General features: G+C 45.9%; 2 protein-coding genes across 2 annotated transcripts in view; one reads left to right on the top strand and one right to left on the bottom strand.

Moving 5' to 3' along the window:
• The window catches only part of LOC309382919 (DNA primase small subunit-like), a 30797-nt gene extending 14992 nt beyond the window's left edge, over positions 1-15805 (top strand). Inside the window, exons 2-3 of the mRNA XM_081934884.1 lie at positions 10700-10857; positions 15083-15805. Of these exons, the coding sequence (XP_081791010.1) occupies positions 10700-10857; positions 15083-15220 (296 nt within the window). The 3' untranslated portion in view covers positions 15221-15805. The remainder of the gene's footprint in view (positions 1-10699; positions 10858-15082) is intronic.
• A 256-nt stretch (positions 15806-16061) lies between these two features.
• Positions 16062-20987, bottom strand: LOC309383639 (17-beta-hydroxysteroid dehydrogenase type 6-like). Its single transcript, XM_081936430.1, has 4 exons — positions 20636-20987; positions 19955-20213; positions 18466-18629; positions 16062-17098 (listed from the first exon to the last, which is right to left on the bottom strand). Exons 1-4 carry the CDS (start codon positions 20946-20948, stop codon positions 16878-16880), a joined length of 957 nt encoding a protein of 318 aa, XP_081792556.1. The 5' UTR covers positions 20949-20987; the 3' UTR covers positions 16062-16877.
• Positions 20988-21594: the final 607 nt, after the last annotated feature.

Raw genomic sequence — 21594 nt, 5'->3', positions numbered from 1 at the left:
TACAAAGTAAAAACAATACTGATTTACAAATAAAGTAAAGAAAAAGTGATTAATCAAAAAGAAATGAATGAAAAAAGACATGAAAGAAAAAAAGATATAAAGGAGTGGCTTCCAATCTTCTTTGCAGCAGTTACAGAGGCAATTAAGTTTCATTCTCTCGCTCTAAGATTAAATGATGATTCCCGTCTTTCCATATTCTACCTATCTAATCATCAGACCCATAAAGGTTCACTTTTTCTGTTTTCAGCAAAAAGTCCATGAAGTGTTTTTAGCCATTAAAAAAGGAGTTTTCCCTAATCACACAAATCAATTTTGCCTTCTCTACAAATTATATCATCTTCATCAATTATTCCTCTATTTTGGGTATTTCAATGTCTTTCCATCTTTATGTATGTTTGCCAGTTTGCTAGTCTGCAGTTTGGCATTACGGCACCAGGCTAGAAAGGTGAAACCCAGTTAGTGGAACCAAGACGGCCACACCCACCCAGTAACCACCTCCCTGCCCCCCCAAGGTCAACCACAGCCCTGATGCGGCCCTGAATGAAATTGCGTTTGACATCCCTGCCTTAAATGGTTTGGGGTCTGACTACCTAAAGGACTACCTACCTAAAGGACTACCTGTCCTGATATCAACCTAGCTGCCTTCTCTACAAATTCTATCATCTTCACCAATTATTCCTCTATTTTGGGTATTTCAATGTCTTTCCATCTTTATGTATGTTTGCCAGTTTGCTAGTCTGCAGTTTGGCATTACGGCACCAGACTAGAAAGGCAAAGATCATGAGTTCTAGTTTCGCAGTTAGCTGTGAAAGCCAGCTAAGTGACTTTGGATCAGTCACCTTCTCTCAGTCCTACTGAGAAGTTATTATCATGGGAAAAACAGGAGGAGGAAGCTATGTTGGCACCAGGATGAATGAAATAGTCTTGATGCAGTCCCATGTACAAAAACAATTGTCCTTAAGTGAAAATATTCAAGTATATATGACTTCAGTCTGGATCACTCCTGGGCTGGGAATGAAATTAAAACCATGTCATGGGGATAAAAAGCTGTTATCAGAGCATGTTTGTGCTGAGATTAGGGGCAAATGTCCATAGGATACAGTAAAAATCCTTTTTAAAAATTCCAGTGATTTTTCTCTATATTAGAATAGCTTAAGAAGTACGATTGATGGATGTTGTTCCCACCAGCAAAAATCCACCTATCACCAGACTTTAATCAGTCATCTTAAATTTGCTAAAGAATGAAAAATAATCTGAAGAAATGCCACTTCCATTGTAAAAGCTCCTTCACAGACGGAAAGAAAGTTAAGCTGTCCTTCTGGTTACATTTTTTTTAAATCCTCGAATTTATTTATTTATTCTTCGCATTTCTAGACCGCCCCCTCTCCCAAAAAAGGACTCGGGGCGGTGTACAGTCCACACAACAAATAACAAATAATAAATACAAATATAAATATAGATATAAATATACATATGGAGGAGGTTAAAAAATTAAAAGAACTGTACAGAAGAACATAAATATGGTTCTGAAAGCCCTAAAATCAATTAGATTTAAAACCATGCCCATTAAAATACCAGTTGAGAGTGTATTTCCAGGAGGTAATAGTTGTAATAATTAAAATTATGCCAGGCCAGCTAATCGAAACAGGTGAGTCTTCAATTTTTGTCGGAAGGAGCGGAGGTCCGTGGTGGTTCTGATATCGGGGGGGAGGTCATTCCAGAGGGTTGGGCCCATCACAGAGAAGGCCCTACTCCTTGGCGCTGCCCGCTGGCATTGCCTAGTGGATGGCACCTGGAGAAGCCCCTCCCTGTGAGAGCGGATTGGCCGCAGGGATGTATGTGGGAGGATGCGATCCCGCAAGTATAATCCATTGCTCCTTTATATCCGAGTACCTGGAGAAGCCCCTCCCTGTGAGAGCGGATTGGCCGCAGGGATGTATGTGGGAGGATGCGATCCCGCAAGAATAATCCATTGCTCCTTTATATCCGAATATTCGCTGAAGTAGAAAGTCAAAAGATAAACTCTCAGGCAAAACCCACACTTCACTATGAGATTTGGGAGGGGGCGGGGAGAGGAAACCACTGGAGGTCGTCAGAGGCCACTTTTGAACAACAAGCCCCTTTTGTCCGACTTTTTTTCTGGAACTACAGTTCCCAGAAGCACCTAGACAGGCGTCCGCTGTTCGGATTGGCTCTAAAGCGGCAAGGGGGTGGTGCCTAATTTCTCCCGCGCTCTCCTGTTTTGCTGAGATCATGGCAAGCTTCGATTCCAGCTCACTGCCTGACTTGCTGTGCCTTTATTACCGCCACCTCTTCCCCTTCGGCCTTTACGGCCAGTGACTCCACTACGGCGATGGTGAGGAAGGGGTCGAGGGGTTTCGGGACCCCGGAGGGAGGGCACGTGAGGCCAAGGGAAGGTCTGCAGGAGACTGCTCAAGCAGTTGAAACATGGGTGACTCTGAGCATATGCAAAATTCGGCTGCTGAACATTCTATTTCTGTGAGATTGGAAGGGAGGAGCTTTTGGGACTGAGATTTAGGGGGAGTTAGAGGAGGTCAATACGCTTTTTGTGGGGTTTTAATGTTAGGATAGGGCAGTGCTTCTCAATTATTTTCTGTCATGCCCCCCCTAGGAAGAAGAAAACATTTCACGCCCCCCGCGCGACTTTAAATAGTATCATTTGTCTATAAAATTGTTATAAGTACACCTCTGCATAACACTGTATCCTTATTAACGTATAAGAGAATAAAAAAAGAAAGAAATGTGGATCAATTTACAACAAAGAATAGCTTTATTAACTGTAGCAGAAAAGATTTAAAGGAGCACAGGATTTAAGGAACACAATATTAAAAAAAACTTTAACCTGCAAAACAAAAATATATAAAATAATTTGAGCTGATTTTTTAATCAGTGGTGATGTCTGGATCTAATAACCGTTAGAGAAAGAATAGCTTGTTCCAGTCCACCAACCCTCTAATGAAGGTGTTCAGAATGATAGGATGGGTAGTCCTACCAGGCATCGGGCTGCGAGAAGTTATAGGAAGGTCACCAGATCTAGCCCTGGGCTCTGCTCTTATGGCTTTCAGTGTCAAGTGAAAATGAACTCATGAATCACAAAGCTAGTTTGGTGAAGAAACAGGTCAGCCTCTCTCATCTTTCCTACCATGTCTGGTTGTCAGTTGGCAAACAAAAATAAAAGCTCTCTTGTTCTTTTGACATGAGGAAGTCAGCAGTGGAAGCTTTATGGAGCCTGAAAATACCACTCAACAATCCAAAACCCAGACTGCACTTCTGGGAAGGAAGAAGGCCCGGATCAGGCAGAGGAGCCTTCTTTGAGCATCCCCAGATTTCTACCCACCCACCCACGGCAAGGCGAGACGCACGCCGCGCCCCTCCCCACTCACCCGGGTGCCTGCTTCGCCCACTCCACGCGATCAACGAAACTGTACCGGGCAGCGACCGAGAGGGAGAGGCGCAAAGGGGGGAGGGCGGCGAAAACAACCCCCCCCAAGCTCTTTGCAAACTCTCTCCCGCTGGCTGTCAATACGGGAAAATGGGGTGCGCGGGTGGGTGTCTCCCCCCCCCCAAGTCCTGAGTCACGGCCTTTCTCCGGACGGACGGACGTCAACGCCAAGGGGGCGCTTGCCAACCTGCCCCTCTGGACCTGCTGCTAAGTTTGGGTTCCGCTGGGCTCCCCATTGCCGCCTCGAAAGGGGACGATCCGGCACTGAGAGAAGAAGACACGAGGCTGGTGTTGGGAAGGCGCAGGAAAAGCAGGCGGGGGTCCGACCCCACCTTCCCCTGCTCTTAGATCTGGGGCAGGCAAGGTCTCTTTTTTCGCCTTTTGCCCCAAACGGCTTCCCCGCCCGCCTTGCCTCCAACCGAGCAGTGCTCGACTCCTTGAATCGGATGAGGATCACGTCCCCGTTCCCCCCGCCCTCTCACGGTTAACTCCTTTTACCAACCTGCCTGCGCCGTTCCGGCCCGGGCACACATGGAAGCTTGTGACAGTGTTTGCCGAGGTCAAACGAGCCCCCCTTTACGGAGCCTCGCACCCCCCCTGGGGGGCGCGCCCCACTATTTGAGAAACACTGGGATAGGGACATGGAGCTGACTAGGTGGCTCAGTGGCTAAGACACTGAGCTTGTCGACCAGAAAGGTCGGCGGTTTGAATCTCTAGTACAGGTGGTCTGCATGAGCAGGGGGTTGGACTAGATGACCTCCAAGATTAAGGTGACCAGACGTCCCGCTTTTGGTGGGACAGTCCCAATTTTTAATAATTTGTCCCACGTCCCGCGGTGTTTTTTAAAAGTCCCGATTTTTGGTAACGTGCGCAGCCGCGCAAGTCGCAAGAAAACACCGCGCAGCAGTTTTCAACTGCCGCGCAGTGATTTCTACTGTCACAGGCTCCGGAAGCTGGGGAGGTCCTTTGCAGGCAGCTAGAACTGGCTGCCCGCAAAGGACCTCCTCAGACTAGTTTTGATGAGCATGAGGCGACTGATGGTAATTTGCGCCGGCCGCACCCACTCAAACTATTGTCAGTCGCCCCATGTTCAGCAAAGCAAGCCTGGGGATGTCCTTTGTGGGCAGCCAGTCCTAGCCGCTTGCGCCTGGTGCTGCGGCTGAAGTGAACCCCCAAAGCCCCCGCCGCCACTAGAATAACTGCTGCTGCCGCCTCCTCCTCCTCCAACAGCACCACCACATTTGCTGCCTGGCGCTGCAGCTGAGGTGAAGCCGCCAAACCTCCAGCTGGTGCCCTGCCCGTGGCAGCGGCACCTCCCCCTCCGCTCAGAGCACCTGAGCTGGGCCCCACATTACCCCTGCCCCCTCCTCCTCTGCCGTGCTTTTGAGGAGCCATGAGGCCGTGGGAGCCAGTAGGAAGGCAGTGGAGGGGGCGGGAGTAGGAAAAAAATGCCTCATGGCTTCTCAAAAGCACGGAGGAGGAGGAGGAGGCGGCAGGGGTAACGCGGGGCTCAGCTCAGGTGCTCCGAGCGGAAGGAGTGGCACCGCTGCCACTGCCATGGGCAGAGGCGCCAGCAGGAGTTATGGCAGAGTCACCTCAGCCGCAGCACCAGGCAGCAAATGTGGTGGTGCTGTTGGAGGAGGAGGAGGCGGCAGCAGTTATTCTGGTGGCGGCAGGGGCTCATCTGCAATGTTCCCTCTAAGGTGCGCGGCCGCGCACGTGCGGAGTGATTTCTACTGCCACAGGCTCCAGAAGCTGGGGAGGTCCTTTGCAGGCGGCTAGAACTGGCCGCCCGCAAAGGACCTCCCTGGACTTGTTTTGATGAGCATGGGGCGACTGACGGTAGTTGTGAAGCCCCAAAGCCCCTGCCGCCACCCGAATAACTGCTGCCACCTCCTCCTCCTCTAACAGCACTGCCGGATTTGCTGCCTGGTGCTGCGGCTGAGGTGAACCCCCAAAGCCCCTGCCGCCACTAGAATAACTGCTGCTGCCGCCTCCTCCTCCTCCAACAGCACCACCACATTTGCTGCCTGGCGCTGCGGCTGAGGTGAAGCCGCCAAAGCTCCAGCTGGCATCCCCGCATGTGGCAGCGGCACCTCCCCCTCCGCTCGGAGCACCTGAGCTGAGCCCCGCGTCACCTCTGCCCCCTCCTCCTCCACCATGCTTTTGAGGAGCCATGAGGGGGGGGAGCCAGTAGGAAGGCGGCGTGGGGGGGAGCAGAGGAAAAAAGGGCCTCATGGCTCATCAAAAGCACGGCGGATGAGGAGGGGGCAGGGGTAACGTGGGCTGAGCTCAGGTGCTCTGAGCGGAGGGGGAGGCGCCACAGCCATGGGTGGGGGGGCCAGCGGGAGCTTTGCCAGCTTCACCTCACCCGCAGCGCCGGGCAGCAAATGTGGTGGTGCTGTTGGAGGAGGAGGAGGAGGAGGTCGCAGCAGTTATTCTGGTGGTGGCGGGGGCTCGTCGGCATCTTCAGCGGCAGCCCTGCCCACGATGAAGAAACCAAAGATGGAGCAGATCCATGCAGATGACGTCGCTGCAACATGACTGGAGGAGGAATTCTGGGAGTTGAGGTCCACAAGTCTTAAAGCGGTCAGGTTTGAAGACCCCTGCGTTTTTTTTCTAAAGGGTTAGGGGTGCAAGGGTCTTGTAACTTGACAGCTTTAATACTTGCACACTTCAATGTCAGAGTTCCTGAGCCAACATGACTGGAGGAGGAATTCTGGGAATTGAGGTCCACAAGTCTTAAAACTGTCAAGTTTGAAGACCCCTGCATTTTTTTTCTAAAGGGTTAGGGGTGCAAGGGTCTTGTAACTTGACAGCTTTAAGACTTGCACACTTCAATGTCAGAGTTCCTGAGCCAACATGACTGGAGGAGGAATTCTGGGAGTTGAAGTCCACAAGTCTTAAAGCTGTCAGGTTTGAAGACCCCTGGGGGTTTTTTTCCCTAAAGGGTTAGGGGTGCAAGGATCTTGTAACTTGACAGCTTTAAGACTTGCACACTTCAATGTCAGAGTTCCTGAGCCAACATGACTGGAGGAGGAATTCTGGGAGTTGAAGTCCACAAGTCTTAAAGCTGTGGGGTGCAATCGGTCCAGTAATGTGCGTAATCGATGCCCCATTAATAATTCAGCAGGACTCTTGCCAGACACTGGACAGGGAGTGGAATGTTGGATTGCTAGGTAGTGAGTTATCTTAGTCTCTAAATTACCCGGGGCCATTCTTGACAATGAAACCTTGGCTGACCGAACTGCCCGCTCGGCCCTGTCATTGCTGGCCAGATGATAAGGAGCCACTAGGATATGCCTGATACCCAATCTTGCCAAGAATGCTTGGAAGATTGCTGACCTTAGTTGGGGCCCGTTGTCAGACACCAACGTGTCAGGTAGTCCGTGGGTAGCGAAAAGGCACTGCAGAGCTCTTACTGTACTCTCTGAAGTGGTTGAGTTCATGGGTACCAATTCCGTCCAACGGGAAAAGGCGTCCACAACTACTAATATCATTTGTCCTTGGACTGGTCCCGCAAAGTCCAAATGGATGCAGGACCATGGTCCACAAGGCAATTCCCATTCCCTTAGTGATGCAATTGGGGGAGCTGGTCGGGATAGTTGACATGGCTGACAGCTGCCGACCCACTCAGCAATTTCCTGATCAAGGTTGGGCCACCACACATAGCTGCGGGCAACAGATTTCATTCTCACAATGCCTGCATGGCCATCGTGGAGGTATTCTAACACTGTCTTGTGGAGCGAAGGTGGAACGACCACCCTGCTGCCCCACAACAAACAGTCTTTTAATTCTGAAAGTTCCATATGCCGTCTAACATACGGAAGGAATTCATCGGGTAGTTTTTCCCTAAGCCACCCTCTGCGTGTCCAATCTAGCACCTTAGAAAGGACTGGGTCCTGTTTAGAGTGAATGGCTATGTCAGTGGCTGATAGCGGCAACTCCAAGTCCTCAATTAAAAGGACAGCTGCGGCCAGAGCTGGAGCTGGGCCTAAAGATGGCAATGGACAGCAGCTGAGGGCATCTGTATGCCCCATGCTCTTACCAGGACGGTACTCTAGTTGATATGAGTAAGCTGCCAGAAAAACAGTCCACCACGACATGCGCAGGGAAAGGATGGTTGGGGTAGGGCGATCACCTGCAATAATCCCTAACAGTGGTTTATGGTCAGTAAGGAGCAGAAAGTGGCGGCCGTAGAGATAGTTGTGGAACTACTTGATTCCAGATACGGCTGCCAAAGCCTCCTTATCTAAGTGACTATAATTTCTCTCAGTCTTGGACAAAGTCTGAGAGAAATAAGCAATGGGTGCTTCTGTCCTATTAGGGCATCGGTGGCTCAACACAGCCCCGATACCATAAGGGGATGCATCACAAGCCAAAATGAGGGGCAATTTATCGCTGTACTGCATAAGGACAGCAGATGACGTCAGCAGAGATTTGACAGCCGCGAACGCATGCGCTTCATGGCTGTCCCATTTCCAGGAAGCTGAGCAATCAAGCAACCTGTGTAAGGGCTCTGCAACTGTAGCCTTATGTGGCAGAAAAATTGCGTAAAAATTTAAGAGCCCTAAAAAAGCTTGCAGTTCCGCCTTATTTGTGGGGGCAGGGGCATTTTGTATGGCTTCAATTTTGGACGGGGTTGGATGAATTCCTCGGGCATCTATTAGAAACTACCCCTAAGAAACATTTGGGTTTTTTTATTTTAAGGCCAGCGCCGCGAAACCACTGGAGGACACTCCTTACTTTAGAGACTAATTCTAGCCGGTTATCTGCCGCAATTAAAACGTCATCAAAATAGGGGATTACCCCCGGCAGACCTTGGAGCACCCGCTCCATTATACTTTGAAAAATGCCCAGAGCCACGCATACTCCAAACTGGAGGTGTCTGCATCGGAAAGCCCCATGGTGGGTTACTATAGTTTGGGCATCAACCGTCGCATCATCAACAGTCAGTTGTTGATATGCCTGGGCAAGGTCGAGTTTGGCAAACAGCTTACCCTGCCCCAGGGAATGCAGCAGATGCTGCACTACTGGAACAGGGTAGGGGTTAGCTTGAAGGGCCCTATTTATTGTTGTCTTATAGTCGGTCGGCACAGATCCGAATTGATCCGTCCGACTTAAGGGGAATCACAATGGGGGTTTCCCAATGGGCATAATCCACAGGCTCTAATATTCCCTGGGCCAACAATTTATCAATTTCAGCGCCACCTTAGCTTTTAAAGCAAAGGGAACACGCTGGGCTTTTAAACATATTGGGGCGATGCTCGGATCTAAATTAAAAGAGATTGGCGACCCTGTATATTTACCAAGTGTGTCACTAAACACATCCTCAAACTCCCTGGTCAGGGTGGCGAAGTCATCCTCGGAATTCGTGGCGTGGACCCCTGCAATAGAAAGACCTAAAGAGTCAAACCAGTCAAGCCCCAATAATGTAGCCAGGGGGTCAGCCACTATAATAAGCGGCAGGCGCCCTTTAAAAGGCCCATATTCAATTTTGAAATCCCCGCAACCCAAAATTCAGATGTAATTGCCCTGATAGTCTCTTAATTTGCAGGGACACGAGTTCAAATTCTGCATGTTAACAGAAGGCATTAACCTCCTGAGGTTACTCCATGATATAATGGACTGAGCAGACCTGGTGTCTATTTCCATTTTACATGGAGTGCCTTCCAGCAGTACTGTGAAGTAACGTTTTTTAATGGCAAGTTGCTTCTCAGAATCAGCAGCAGCACGGTTTATAATGTGACACTTCTCACTGGGCTTGTTGGAGCGTTTGCCAAACTGTTGATTTCCAAACCACGGTGATGCCATCTCAGGGGAGGGGATGGTGGCACGGCACACATATGATAGGTGACCCATCTTCCCACATCGTCTGCAGGTGGCCGTTTTGAGCTTGCAGTTGGAGCGCAGGTGGTTACCACCATAACTTAATCGGGGACCTCTCGGCTGCACCTTCCACTTGTCCCCTTGAGTTGTTCTGAGGCGACTGATATCATCATTGTCACCCATCGCGCTTCTGACCCCTTCACACTGGTTATTGGCAACGGCCACAGAAAGAGCTTGGTTCCATACAGCCTGGAATCTTTGAATTTCAGCGGCAGATCTGTCAGACTGTTCAGCCGCTCTAGCCTCATCCATAGCTATTTGTAAAGTAAGCTCAGAACAGGCTAGCAAACGTCTTTGGAGTCGCAAGTCCTTAACTCCACAGACTAATTGCTCCAAGAGAGGCTCATCAAGGTTCTGAAATTCACAATGTATAGCTGAATTTCGTAAGGTGGCTATGAACTGATTAACAGTCTCGCCTTCACCCTGGTAACACTTGTAATTAAGGCTTCCCAAGGGATTGAATGCACTGGAATAGGAGCAGCTAGAGCCCTAGCCGTGGAAAACATTTCCGGGCCACAGGAATTTAAGAAATAGCCTTGTTTTCTGTCTGAGGAAATGTCAGCAAAATTGTTTGCCTTTAGAAAGCATTCAAACCTCTCAAGAAATGCTTCCCAAGATTCTTTGTCAGGCATAAAAGCGGCAAATGTGGGAATCGTAGACATGACAGAGTTGTGAGGAAAAAATTTCTTTCTTCCCTTTCAAAATCTTTTTTTCCTTTTCCTCTTCAATCTCCTCAGTATATCAGAACTCTCTGTGGGTGGGTGTTTTTTAAAACCCAGATCTCACCTTTGTCGCCAGTGCTTTATTTGAAGCTACTGAGGAACGAGAGGAGGCTCATATAACGAACAAGGCTTTATTAACAGAATTAGTAAAACACAACAAGAGCGGCCGGCTCCTGTCTGACAGTTATTTATACTGTTAACTGTCAGACAGGTAGCCAATCAGGTGCTCGCTATTCTCCCACCAGCCGGCATTCGTGCTTCAGCCAATAGGGATCTTCTTAGCTTGCCAGCAGCTACACCACGACGTAACAGTTAGGGGTGCAAGAGTCTTGTAACTTGACAGCTTTAAGACTTGCACTCTTCAATGCCAGAGTTCCTGAGCCAACATGACTGGAGGAGGAATTCTGGGAGTTGAAGTCCACAAGTCTTAAAGCTGTCAGGTTTGAAGACCCCTGGGGGTTTTTTTCCCTAAAGGGTTAGGAGTGCAAGGATATAGACCAAATTTTTAATCAAGAGCCCCCCGTCCCCCCAGACAATGGTGTCCCGCTTTACCAATGTTAAAATCTGGTCACCTTATCCAAGATCCCTCCCAACTCTGTACTGTTTACTGATGTTACTTTTGTAGTGTCAAAGAACTATTTTCAGCTATGGGAATTCTCATTCACACTCCGTGATGATATCTATGTGCGGTATCAGTCTTTCAACACGCCACAGGAATTGGAAAAAGAAATCCAAAAATTGTGTCCCTATAAAATTGACATTGGAGCCGTGTATTCACACAAGGTATGGAATGAAATATTTCTGAGATGAAGGAGTCTTCCTCAGTCGGATGTCTACAAAATCTATTCAAATTACAGCCCCTCGAAGTGGCTAGAGTATCTCAGCATACCTGGAGAGTAACATTTAAGAAAGGCTGCTATTGCGCAATACGATTATTCATGGTTTGTAAAGGATATTTAATGCAGAATTGGAAGGGGTCTTGGAGGTCTTCTAGTCCAACTCCCTGCTTAACCAGGGGACCCTATACCACTCCAGACAAATGGCTGTCCAATCTCTTAAAAACCAGTAAGGGAGCACCTACAACTTCTGGGGGCAAACTGCTAATTAATTTTTATCACTGTCAGGAATTTGTGCTCCTAAGTCAAGGACTATTGTGCTTCCCCGAAATTACGACATGTCCTGATAATAAGGCCATGCCATATTTTTCTGGTGGGCAAAAATATAAGGCCTCCCCCGCAAATAAGCCCCCTGAACAACCCCCCACCTCCAGCCAGGCAGAGTGCCGCTCACCAACCTAACGGTATCCCAAAGGTGCCAAGCCGTGGGAACCGGGGGGGGAGGCATAGGTGATCCTGTTGCTTAGCATCTTTGGGATACCGCTAGGTTGGTGAGCAACTCTGTGCCCAGCTGAAGAGTGGGGTTGCCGGGCGGCTGCTCTTTTTTTTTGAATTTTTTTTATTATTTTAATTAAACAAAAACACAAAAAAAGAATCATCTTTCTTTAGATCTTGTAGAAAGCATGTCAATTGGTTACAGATAATTTTCATGCATTTCTTCCACAGTCCACTTATAATTCATATTAGATTATACACTTTAAATCAAAAATCTTTATATATCTTACTATCAATGTACCATCATTCTCATTTGATTACAATTATTTAAACGTACTTTTACCTCAAATCATTTATACTTAAAAACACAACCATATAATGGCATTCATTAGCTATTTCAAAAATCCTCCAATAACATTACACCTTTATGACATATTCTAAATAGAAATAAATTATTGAAATTTCTAAACTCCCCCCCTTTCCCGCCCGAACTCACTGTTTAAAGTTTGTATCCAAATTGTTTTTACCAATATCAAAGCATATGTACCTAAATAAAAATTTGTTAGAAAAAATTTATAGATCTTTTTCCCAAATCACAATTTGCAGTTTATATCCAAATTTCTTTTACTAGTTAGGGTTATCATTTCATTATTGTTATTATAGTTAATTATTTGTTAATGAATAAACATTTAGTAACAATCCTAAACAATCTAAGAATTACTAAAATTAGAGTTTATATCCAATTTGCTTTTACCAATACCAAAGCATGTGTATATTATTAAACAATATCCATAACATTTCCTTGTTATTATTATAATTGGCTAAAAATCATTTACTATTTATATCCCATCTCCTCTCATCAGGCCCTAAAAACATTACACCTTTATGAGAAAATCTAAATAAAGATTTGTTAAAAAATAATAATAACAATAGTAACAAGTTATAGATCTTTTTCCCAAATCACAATTTGCAATTTATATCCAATTTTTTTTTTACTAGTTAGAGTTATCATTTCATTATTGTAATTGTAACTAATATGTTGTTAACAAATAAACATTTAGTAACAATCTAAAACAATCTAAGAATTACTAAAATTTCTACTTATTGATCACCAAACTTAACTAATTTTTTATTATCAACTTTCATTGTCAACCTGCATCTTTCCAGTAACAAAACAGTCCTATCTCTCTTGCCAATTGTGGTATCAATCTTCTTTTTATCTCCTTTATAAGGTTTTTATAAACTTCTCTCCGCAATTTATTGCTTGAAGAATCTCTCAGGTAATCTCGTTGCCCTCCAACTGTTACCAAAATTAGCTTGTCTTTGGTTGTCAAGTGTCCTTCTGAAAAGATTTCTCTTCTTTTTGTTTTTAAAGAATTTTATTGGTTTTTAAACATTTATAGAGAAAGGTAAAAAAGGTACATAGAAAATTTTGGCAGCTCCCGTGCTAGTGGTAGAAATCCCCCCAAATCTCACAATTTTTTACAATATTAAAAATAATGTATAAAAGATAAGCATAAACAGAATCTGGTTTTACATTATATCAACCATATGTTCAATCATCCCATTCTTTGTCACTTTCTAGTATATCAACAATTACCATAGTATTTCAAATACATTTATTTTTGTGACCTGAGCCTTTTCGATATTGCTCCCTCCTCCCTGTCCCCAGATGGAGCCACAGCCCCCCCCCCTCCTTCATATCTTGCACATTACTACCTTTTTCACCACCTCCCCTATTTCCGTCCTCTAGGAGAGAACTATGTTTTTTAATGAAAAAATATTTCTCTTCTTAATTCCATCATCATTACCATTATCATTTTTTTATCTCCTGTATCTTGAAATAGAGCTCCCGTTCGTCGAATTCCCTTTTCCATGTTCCCTTTTTCCACTTTCTCCCACATTTGCTCCATTAATAAATTCATCTATTGTCTTTTCTTTATCTTCTATGTCTTCAATCTCCCCTTAAATTTGGGGGGCTCTAACCCCTTCATCTTTTGCTGTAAGGAACACTAGTCTTTCCAGCTTCTTCTCAATTCTCCCATATCCTTCCAATAGATTTTGAATTCCAGCCAAGATATTTTGGAATTTTAAGGATTCCTCATCTGAGTATTGATCCAAGTTTCCCCCCCAAAAAAGAAGAAAAAGAAAAAAGAAATCTAATAGCCACTGCCCCTCTAGCCTTCCAAGCCTCTTTTATATATATTTCTTTCCCTTGCCAGAATATTTCTCAGAGGCACCTGCAAAAACAATTCGCGCCCTTGGCTCTTTATCAGTTTCTGTAAACAAGTTGCAAACACTTCAGCTACAGAGTTAGTGAGATCAAAGAAGAGAGAAAAAAATACATTGTTTCAAAAACTCAAGCTTCTGACTTCCGAGTGGCAGTTTGCCCGCAGCTTGGCGCCTTCAAAATAGCAGTGAATGGCGCTCTGCACAGCTGGAGAGGGGGGTTGCATGAGCGGCTGTTCCACTCTTGCTCGTGCCCCTCCCAACCTCAAGATGCCCTGGCCCAGCTCTCTCCGCAGAGCCAGGGGACATCTGCCACATAGCTTTTTCTGCTGCTTCCAAACCAAGTCTTCCCGCAGTGGCCGCTCTGGGCGCACGCTCTATGATTGTATGTTCTGCCGGCAGCTGGCCCACAACCATAGAGCGTATGCCCAGAGCATCCACTGCCAGAAGATTTGGTTTGGAAGCAGCAGAAGAAGCCATGGTGGGATGGCTATGGCAGCGGCAGTGGAGGTTCTCTGACTCTGTGGAGAGAGCTGGGCCAGGGCATCGTGAGGCTGGGAGGCGCACGAGCGAGAGCGGAACAGCGAACAGACATTCACGCGGCTTGGTGATACCCCTAAGTCAGTGAATGGCGCTATGCAAGCCTGGAAAGGGGGTTTGTCGGGTGGCTGCTCATGAGCGTGGTCACTTCATAGCTGCTGCGTTGTGCTGTTGCGACAGTGCAACACAGCCATTCACCCATGAGGCTGTGCCCGGTTCTTTGGGAGCCCACTCACAAGAGAGCAGCCGCCTGGAAGGAGGAGTCAACGTTGCGACGACACAACGTGTGGTCTCGACAGTCTCAGACCGTCGTTGACACTTTTCCCGCTGGATGGTCCATTCGGACCTAAACCGGCTGGAAAGCAGCTGCCCAGCAACCCCAAATAAGGCCCAAGTCATATTTTGTGGGTAAAAAGAAAATAAGACCCTGTCTTATTTTCGGGGAAACGCGGTACCTATATTGGGGTACATACAGAAAATAGGCATTTGGTAGTACTCTCATTCTGCTTTTATAATCGAAATACGAATTTAGAAAAGGCTTTGCAACTATTATATATAATCTTGGAATATTTATCATTCTTTATTATTTATTCTCATATGTCAGTTGGAACAGTTTCCTCAAACAACTGTTATCCAACCTCCTATCATAGCGAATGACTCTGAAAAACCTCTGCAGCCATTCCTAAATGCTTCCTATCCAGACTTCCTATTCCTCTGTCATGTACTTACTGTTTGAGTGGCTGAAAATGACTTGACAGCATATCAGTGGCCAAGCATGATTTAACCAAAATTAAAAAAAAATGTAGAATCCTGAAATATTATGAAGGAATGAAATTTAGATTATAAATCATAGTATGATGCTAATCCTTGAGCCCATTCTGGGCTGTGTTCTGTTCGTTTCTTTGCAGCCTATCCAGCATAATACCGTCCACATGGGTGCTTTTCAAGCTCAGGAAAAGGAATTGGTGTTTGATATAGACCTGACAGATTATGATGATGTTAGGCAATGCTGCAGGTACCCTTATCTTTCTGTGATCATTATTTGATATTAATTAGCCAATTCATAATGGGCAAAGTATGGTGCATAAACAACATGATGTACTGTACTTGGATCTACCATGTTTCCCCGAAAATAAGACAGGGTCTTATTTTCTTTTGACCCCCGAAATAAGCGCTTGGCCTTATTTTCGAGGAGCTCTTATTATTTTTGAGGTGCAGGCTGCTGCTGTGTTGCAATATTTTTTTTGGGACGGGGGGTATTTTAGCACATGTGCTCAAAAGCCCAATTGGGCTTATTTTCAGGGAAACTGGGTACAGACTTTTCCGATGGCCCATCCTGGAAAAGTCTCTATTCCTCTGAGCTACAAAGAGGTTGGTTTTCTGAACATAGAATCCCTTGATTATAAATACTACTCAAAAGTACACCCCAGTGCACACAAATGGACCTTATTTTCAAGCAAACACCCTAGGGCTGGTTGTATCTGATTCCAGACTTTATGATATATGTTCCTTTTATGTCTACAAGCAGGGAAGATTGCCAGGGGACAAGATAATAAAAACGACTGCCTGTATTGCCAGTTGCCTCTGAGAATCTCGATCAGGGGTCGGCAACCTTAAAAACTCAAAGTGCCACAAAGGTCCATATAGGAAGCCCCTCCCCCTTCAATTCTGAAGCCAGCCAGAAGTCCAGTTCCCTCACCATAGAGTCTCCTCCTAGTGCAGCGTCCTTTTTCCTCTACCTGTCCTAACCGAAAGCCCTGTCAATTGTGGAGCCTACTGGCGACAGGGAGCTGCAGCAGACGAATGAAAGAGCCACATGCGGCTCTAGAAACACAGGTTGCTGACCCCTGATCTAGAGCTTCCCACTCTAGTAATATTGACGAGACGGAAGAGAATTCAAGACTGCGGTATACGGCCACAATTGAGCCCAAAATTTATGTTGTTAAACAAGACAGTTGAGTGAGTTTTGGCCAATTTTATGACTTTTTACATACCTTCGAACAGCTTTTGTCTCCTTCAGAGATTTGCTCCAAATGCTGGACTCTCATGACTGTTGCCATCTACATTATAGACCGAGCCCTTGTAGGTAAGTGGCTGATAGCTATCTTAATCCCTATGGTTGTCCAGCCTAACCCCCTTCCTCTGCCAAAGCTGGATCATACAGTATCTGCCTTCGAACAGCCTAGAGGTATTTCACAATTGTGTGATTTCTTCAACCCTGTTGATTGCACAAGGTGCCTGGCCTGAAGAAAAGAGAGGACCTGCTTTTGTTTCAAGACGTTTCCCATCCTTTAGCAATAGGGCGGGAGAAAATTATATCTAATTAGTAATAAATTTTAAATTGTGTTCTATGTTGCGCAAGTTGACATTAATGGTGAGTCATCGAAAGGTAGGAGATTATTGAGGGATGTACATATATTGGGTTGTATAGTTCCCTTATGTGTTACAGCAATGAATGACCTCGGTTGCCTCCAGACATCCCTCCAAAACATGTTAGTGTCCAAGTGCAATTTTTAGAAAGAAAGAAAGAAGAAAGTGAGAATGACAATTGCATGAAGATATTCTCAGCTTGGTCTGGAAGCACTCTTACAATGGGCAAAGACTGGTACCGGCATACTTTTAACTGCATGGGTTTGCCAAAGTTGCAGTTGGAACTTCGATTCATAGGCTTCCTTCCTTCCCAACTTTTCCACCCCTTCCCTTTTACAGAGCCTGAGCAGGTTTAGGCCAAGATCGAGTCAGCACAAAATCTGCGATGAAAGTGGGCAAGTAAGAGAGAGGAATGAAGATCCACCGAGAATCCCATCCAGCAGAATACCGTGTGCGGGGGTATTGGGATATCAAAGCATGCTCTATACAGTCAGTCACCAGGTAGAGGTCTGTGCAGCAACGGGTTGCAAGGTTGTCTTTGAGCCCCTTGTAAACTGTTGAGAGAGAGAGAGAGAGAGAGACAGAGGGCACAAGGGGAAGGGAAAGAAAGGAAGTCAGTATGGAGATGTGGGGTCAAAATACCAGAGAGAATATAAATAAATAAAGGAGACTTCTCGTTATTACATGAAGGAATGAAACAGTGATAGCTTTTAAATTTAAGGACAGCTTTCTCTGATTCTCAGAAGATTCTAAGCAGAGGTAGGCTTAAAAATTTCAGCAACGGGTTCTCTGCCCAGTTGCTGGGTGGGTGTGGGCATGGCCTAATCGGCCTCCTGCACCATGGCGGATGGGAGGTGTTTTTGCCTTCCTCAGGCTCCTGAGGCTTTCCTCGAACTCTGGGAGGGTGAAAGCTTCCTCCCGCCGGGCTTCGGAGGCCCTCCGGAGGCCGGAAATGGGCCCATTGCTGGTCTTCCAGAACTTCCAGGAGGCCCGTTTCCCCCTCCTTGAGCCTCAGCACGGGCCCTGCACTTACCCCCCATCCAAAACAGATCGCCTGGAGACTCCTGGGAAGGGAGGGGCAAGGTGGAAGGGGTGGGCGGGGCGGGGCCAGCCAGGGGTGGGATTTGGAGGTTCTCGAACCGGCCGTAATATTAGCTAGGGGTTCTCCTGAACCTGGGCAAACCGATAACAGCCCACCCCTGATTCTAAGATGGGAAAAGTGAGTCTCTCCCCAGAGTTATTACAAAAACCAAAGCACGGGTAAGCTCCATGAGCTCTGTTATTACAGCTCAGCATGGAAAAGCAGAATTGTTTTTTAGAAGAGGGCTTTCAGACCAGGAGAAAAATCCAGTCTATAAATGGTCCAATTGATACCTTGAGTCAAGGCTTAGGACACCAAGAAATTCAAAGTCGTTCTTAGCTGACTCTCCCAGGCCACTTTACTTCCTCATCAAATAGCCCACAAAAATTTTCCTCACTGTATGACTTTATAAAGCATCTGGAATTTAAGGCCTTTTTTAAAAATCCCTTCCAGATTTCAACTTGTTCATTCACTTTGGCCACCATGATGGCTGGGGTTTCTGCACGGATCTGAATGAACATGGCCCGTGATTGGTGGATTCCCATGCTTCTTCCCCAACATGCACACCTATATCAGGAACCCCAGTGCCAATTGCTTTCCATGCTGTGGACAAGACAGTTCTTTTCATAACCGGAGAGAAAAAAGGACAAAGGTGTTGATACAACTGAGGACTGGCACCCATCCAAGCGGTCCAAAAAATGGACTTCAATGCATGTGACAAAAGTGTGGCCTTCAATCACCCGTGTGATGGATGCCACTGAAGCTGAGCAACAGCCACTCCCAACTTCTGACTCCTGGTAAGATTCCCCCAATTAGCCTGCAAACCACATAAAGACTCACATGCATCGAAGTAAGCCTGGCCATAGCTTTCTTTGATTTCCTCTGGAACTTTCATCCATTGCTGCTCCAGGCTCTCAAGATTTCTTTGGATATCAGTCATGGATGTACGGAAATAGCCTGGCTCGATTATGGCTATTTTCACCCCAAATGGACGCATCTCACGCCTAGAAAGAAATGATCAGTTCAGAGTCACTACCTGGGACTGCTGCTTCTTCCTGATCTGATCATTTTCAATCTGGTGAGAAAATACAATTTCCACATCGATCCTGCCGGGGAAATGCTCCCTTTGCCATTTAAGCAATACCCATCTTTTATTTCACTTGATTATTAATGAACACTAATAAGTTATTGCTCTCTGCATGGGATTTCATGGCAGAGATTCTTCTATTTCAGCATGCATGTACTGAACTAAAGGCACCTACTATACCAGTGATGGCGAAACATTTAGGCACCGAGTGCCCAAAGTGCACACGCATGCTCACACTGCAAGGTGCAGGTGCATGCATGTCTGTCCTCTGTACCTGAACGCGGTCCCAGTGCATGTATGGCAGAGACCCAAAGACCAGATGGCCAGTGGGAGGCGTGCGCGCATGCGTTGCAAAGATCTGAAGCAGAGCTGGGGTGATGGCGCATGTGCCTACAGAGAGAGGGCTCTGCGTATCATCTCTGGCATGTGCGCCATAGGTTTACCACCACTGTACTATACCACTGTACCTTTCTCAGCCTTGCCTATGTTACAGAGTTATTATGGTGATGATAACTGGGTACTACTATATATGCCAGTTTAAGTTCCTGGAGGAAAGGTACATTATATGTTCAAAAGATGAGGAAATAAATACACTAACTGTATCAGAGGTGGATTCATACCGGTTTGGACTGGTTCGGCCGAACCTGTAGTAACTTGGTGGCCTGGGTTGCTGGAACTGGCAGTGACCCAGGCCTGCCACGCCCCCAAACTGGTTCTCTCGGCGGCGCCATAGGCGCTGCCATCTTGTTTTTGCCTTCTGCGTATGCGCAGAGCAATTTTTGTTGCACTGCATGCGTGGGCGCACAGCACATCCCTTTTCAGAAGATAAATTTTTTTCTTCAACGATTTAATAATTTAGCCCAGTGGTAGTCAACCTGGTCCCTACTGCCCACTAGTGGGCATTCCAGCTTTAATGGTGGGCGGTAGAGGTTTGCTGTAACTCTGCTTTATAAATTTTATAAAGTAAAGTTACTTCCCTACTTTATAAATCACCATTACAGTGGGCAGTTAGAAATTTTTACTACTAACAGAGATACAAAAGTGGGCGGTAGGTATAAAAAGGCTGACTATCCCTGATTTAGCCCATTTTCCTAGATCAGACCAGATATAATAGACCAACCCTAGCAAAGCCCTTGATTGAGTTCCACTTTCCTCCTCATCTATCTGGGCCAGGAACGTGGAAACATTTACTCCTTCTCAGAGATCTGCTCAAATCTGCTGTTTGAAGCCACATGAGATTACCTGAGACTGTCAGAGAAAGCCTCCACTCCATACTTGGAGAGACAGTAGCCACCTCCCATGGCACTCAGTCGACCCATAATGCTGGACATGTTGACCACTCTTCCCCTGGCCTTCTTCGTCAAGGGCAACATATGCAGTGTCACATCCATCAGTCCAATTAGATTGACATTCAGCACTTTCATATAATCCTCTTTGGTCAGCCATTCATTGGGGCCGAAAGGGTTCGAAAGTCCGGCATTATTTACCAAGCCCCAGAGTCCTGCAAAGAAAAGACAGCAAGTATGTGAAAGTTTACACATGAAAGAGACTGAAAATGTGGCCCTGGCTGAGCAGAGTTTGGGGAGGGTAGATAATCAATATAAAAGTACATTTATTTTTCTTCTTCACGTCAATATATTTAACTTAACTGGGAGTCCTCAAAAAATCTTCTATGTGTGTTTCTTAGTCTAAGGGGAAACTTCCTTGAATAACATTAAATTAAGAGCCAAAACACATTGAAAGAATGTTTTAATCAGCACTAGCTACATAATCCCGTGATCTAGGCTTAAATATATATAAAATAATAATATCATAAGGAAATCTTCCTAATCATAAGCCTTCTGAGATATTTCATCTCATAAAGAGAATTTCCTAATCAATTTATAATCCGCTCCAGAAGATTGAGAAGGCTGTTGACTGTACCTTTGTTCCCCACACATTCTTTTACCCATACAGTCGCTGCCTCAATGCTCTCGGTACTGGTGACATCCAGCAGGGTGGTTTTCAAACGATCCGACGTGAGTCTCTCCAGTTGCTGTGCGCCCGTTTGGGTGAGACAAGCAGCCAACACCCGCAGACCCCGAGCATCCAGTTGCCTGGCCAGCTGGTTTCCAAAACCAGAATCACAGCCAGTGATGAATACATATTTCTCTCTCAGGTTGTCTACCTGCTGTCTTTCCCGATAGGACCGTATCACAAAGTACAGCAAAACTGCCAATGCCAGGTAGAACCACATGCCTACTGTGTATTAAAACAAAATTTAAAGTCTTTGGGTTTCCTGTTTCGTTTTTAAACCAATTTTCCTGGTCTTTCTCCTTCTCTTTGCCGTCCTTCTGATGTCAATGGGCAGCAATGTGTTCCCAGGAGAACTGGTATGAAACATCCAATTCACAGGTTAATGATTAATGAAATGATGTTTGCTATAGCTGCTTTGTAGTTCATTGCACCTTCCCTTTAGCAAATAATTTCCTCAGCAGTTGGCCAATTCTGTCTATGTAACTTGACCTGGAATAAACCAGCACAGTCGAAATATTACTAGAGGTGAAAGGTGCTTTTGAGACAACGATGACCTTGATGACTGAGAATTTCCACAGACATACTAGAGGTGGATTTTCACTGCTCTCCTGCTACAAATGAACTATCATTCCATGTCAAGACATTTGGCATTTTGTACAGTCCTCAATCTACAATTGGTTATTTAGCAACTGTTTGAAGTTATGAGGGACCTCCCTGGGATTAGTTCTGATCCAGTTCTAAAGTTCCAACAGCTGCCCCCTCCCTCACATGTCAGGCACTTGTCCACTGGTCCACATTTACAATCATTTTTAGCATCCTGCAGTCACACGACTTGTTTTATGCTACTTTTGCCGAAAACCGGTGTT

The sequence above is a fragment of the Natrix helvetica genome, assembly GCF_964273705.1.
Source record: "Natrix helvetica genome assembly, chromosome: 1".
In the NCBI taxonomy this organism is placed as follows: Eukaryota; Metazoa; Chordata; class Lepidosauria; order Squamata; family Natricidae; genus Natrix; species Natrix helvetica.
Note: the sequence above shows the minus strand (reverse complement) of the source record. Positions and strands in the feature narration are given on the sequence as shown.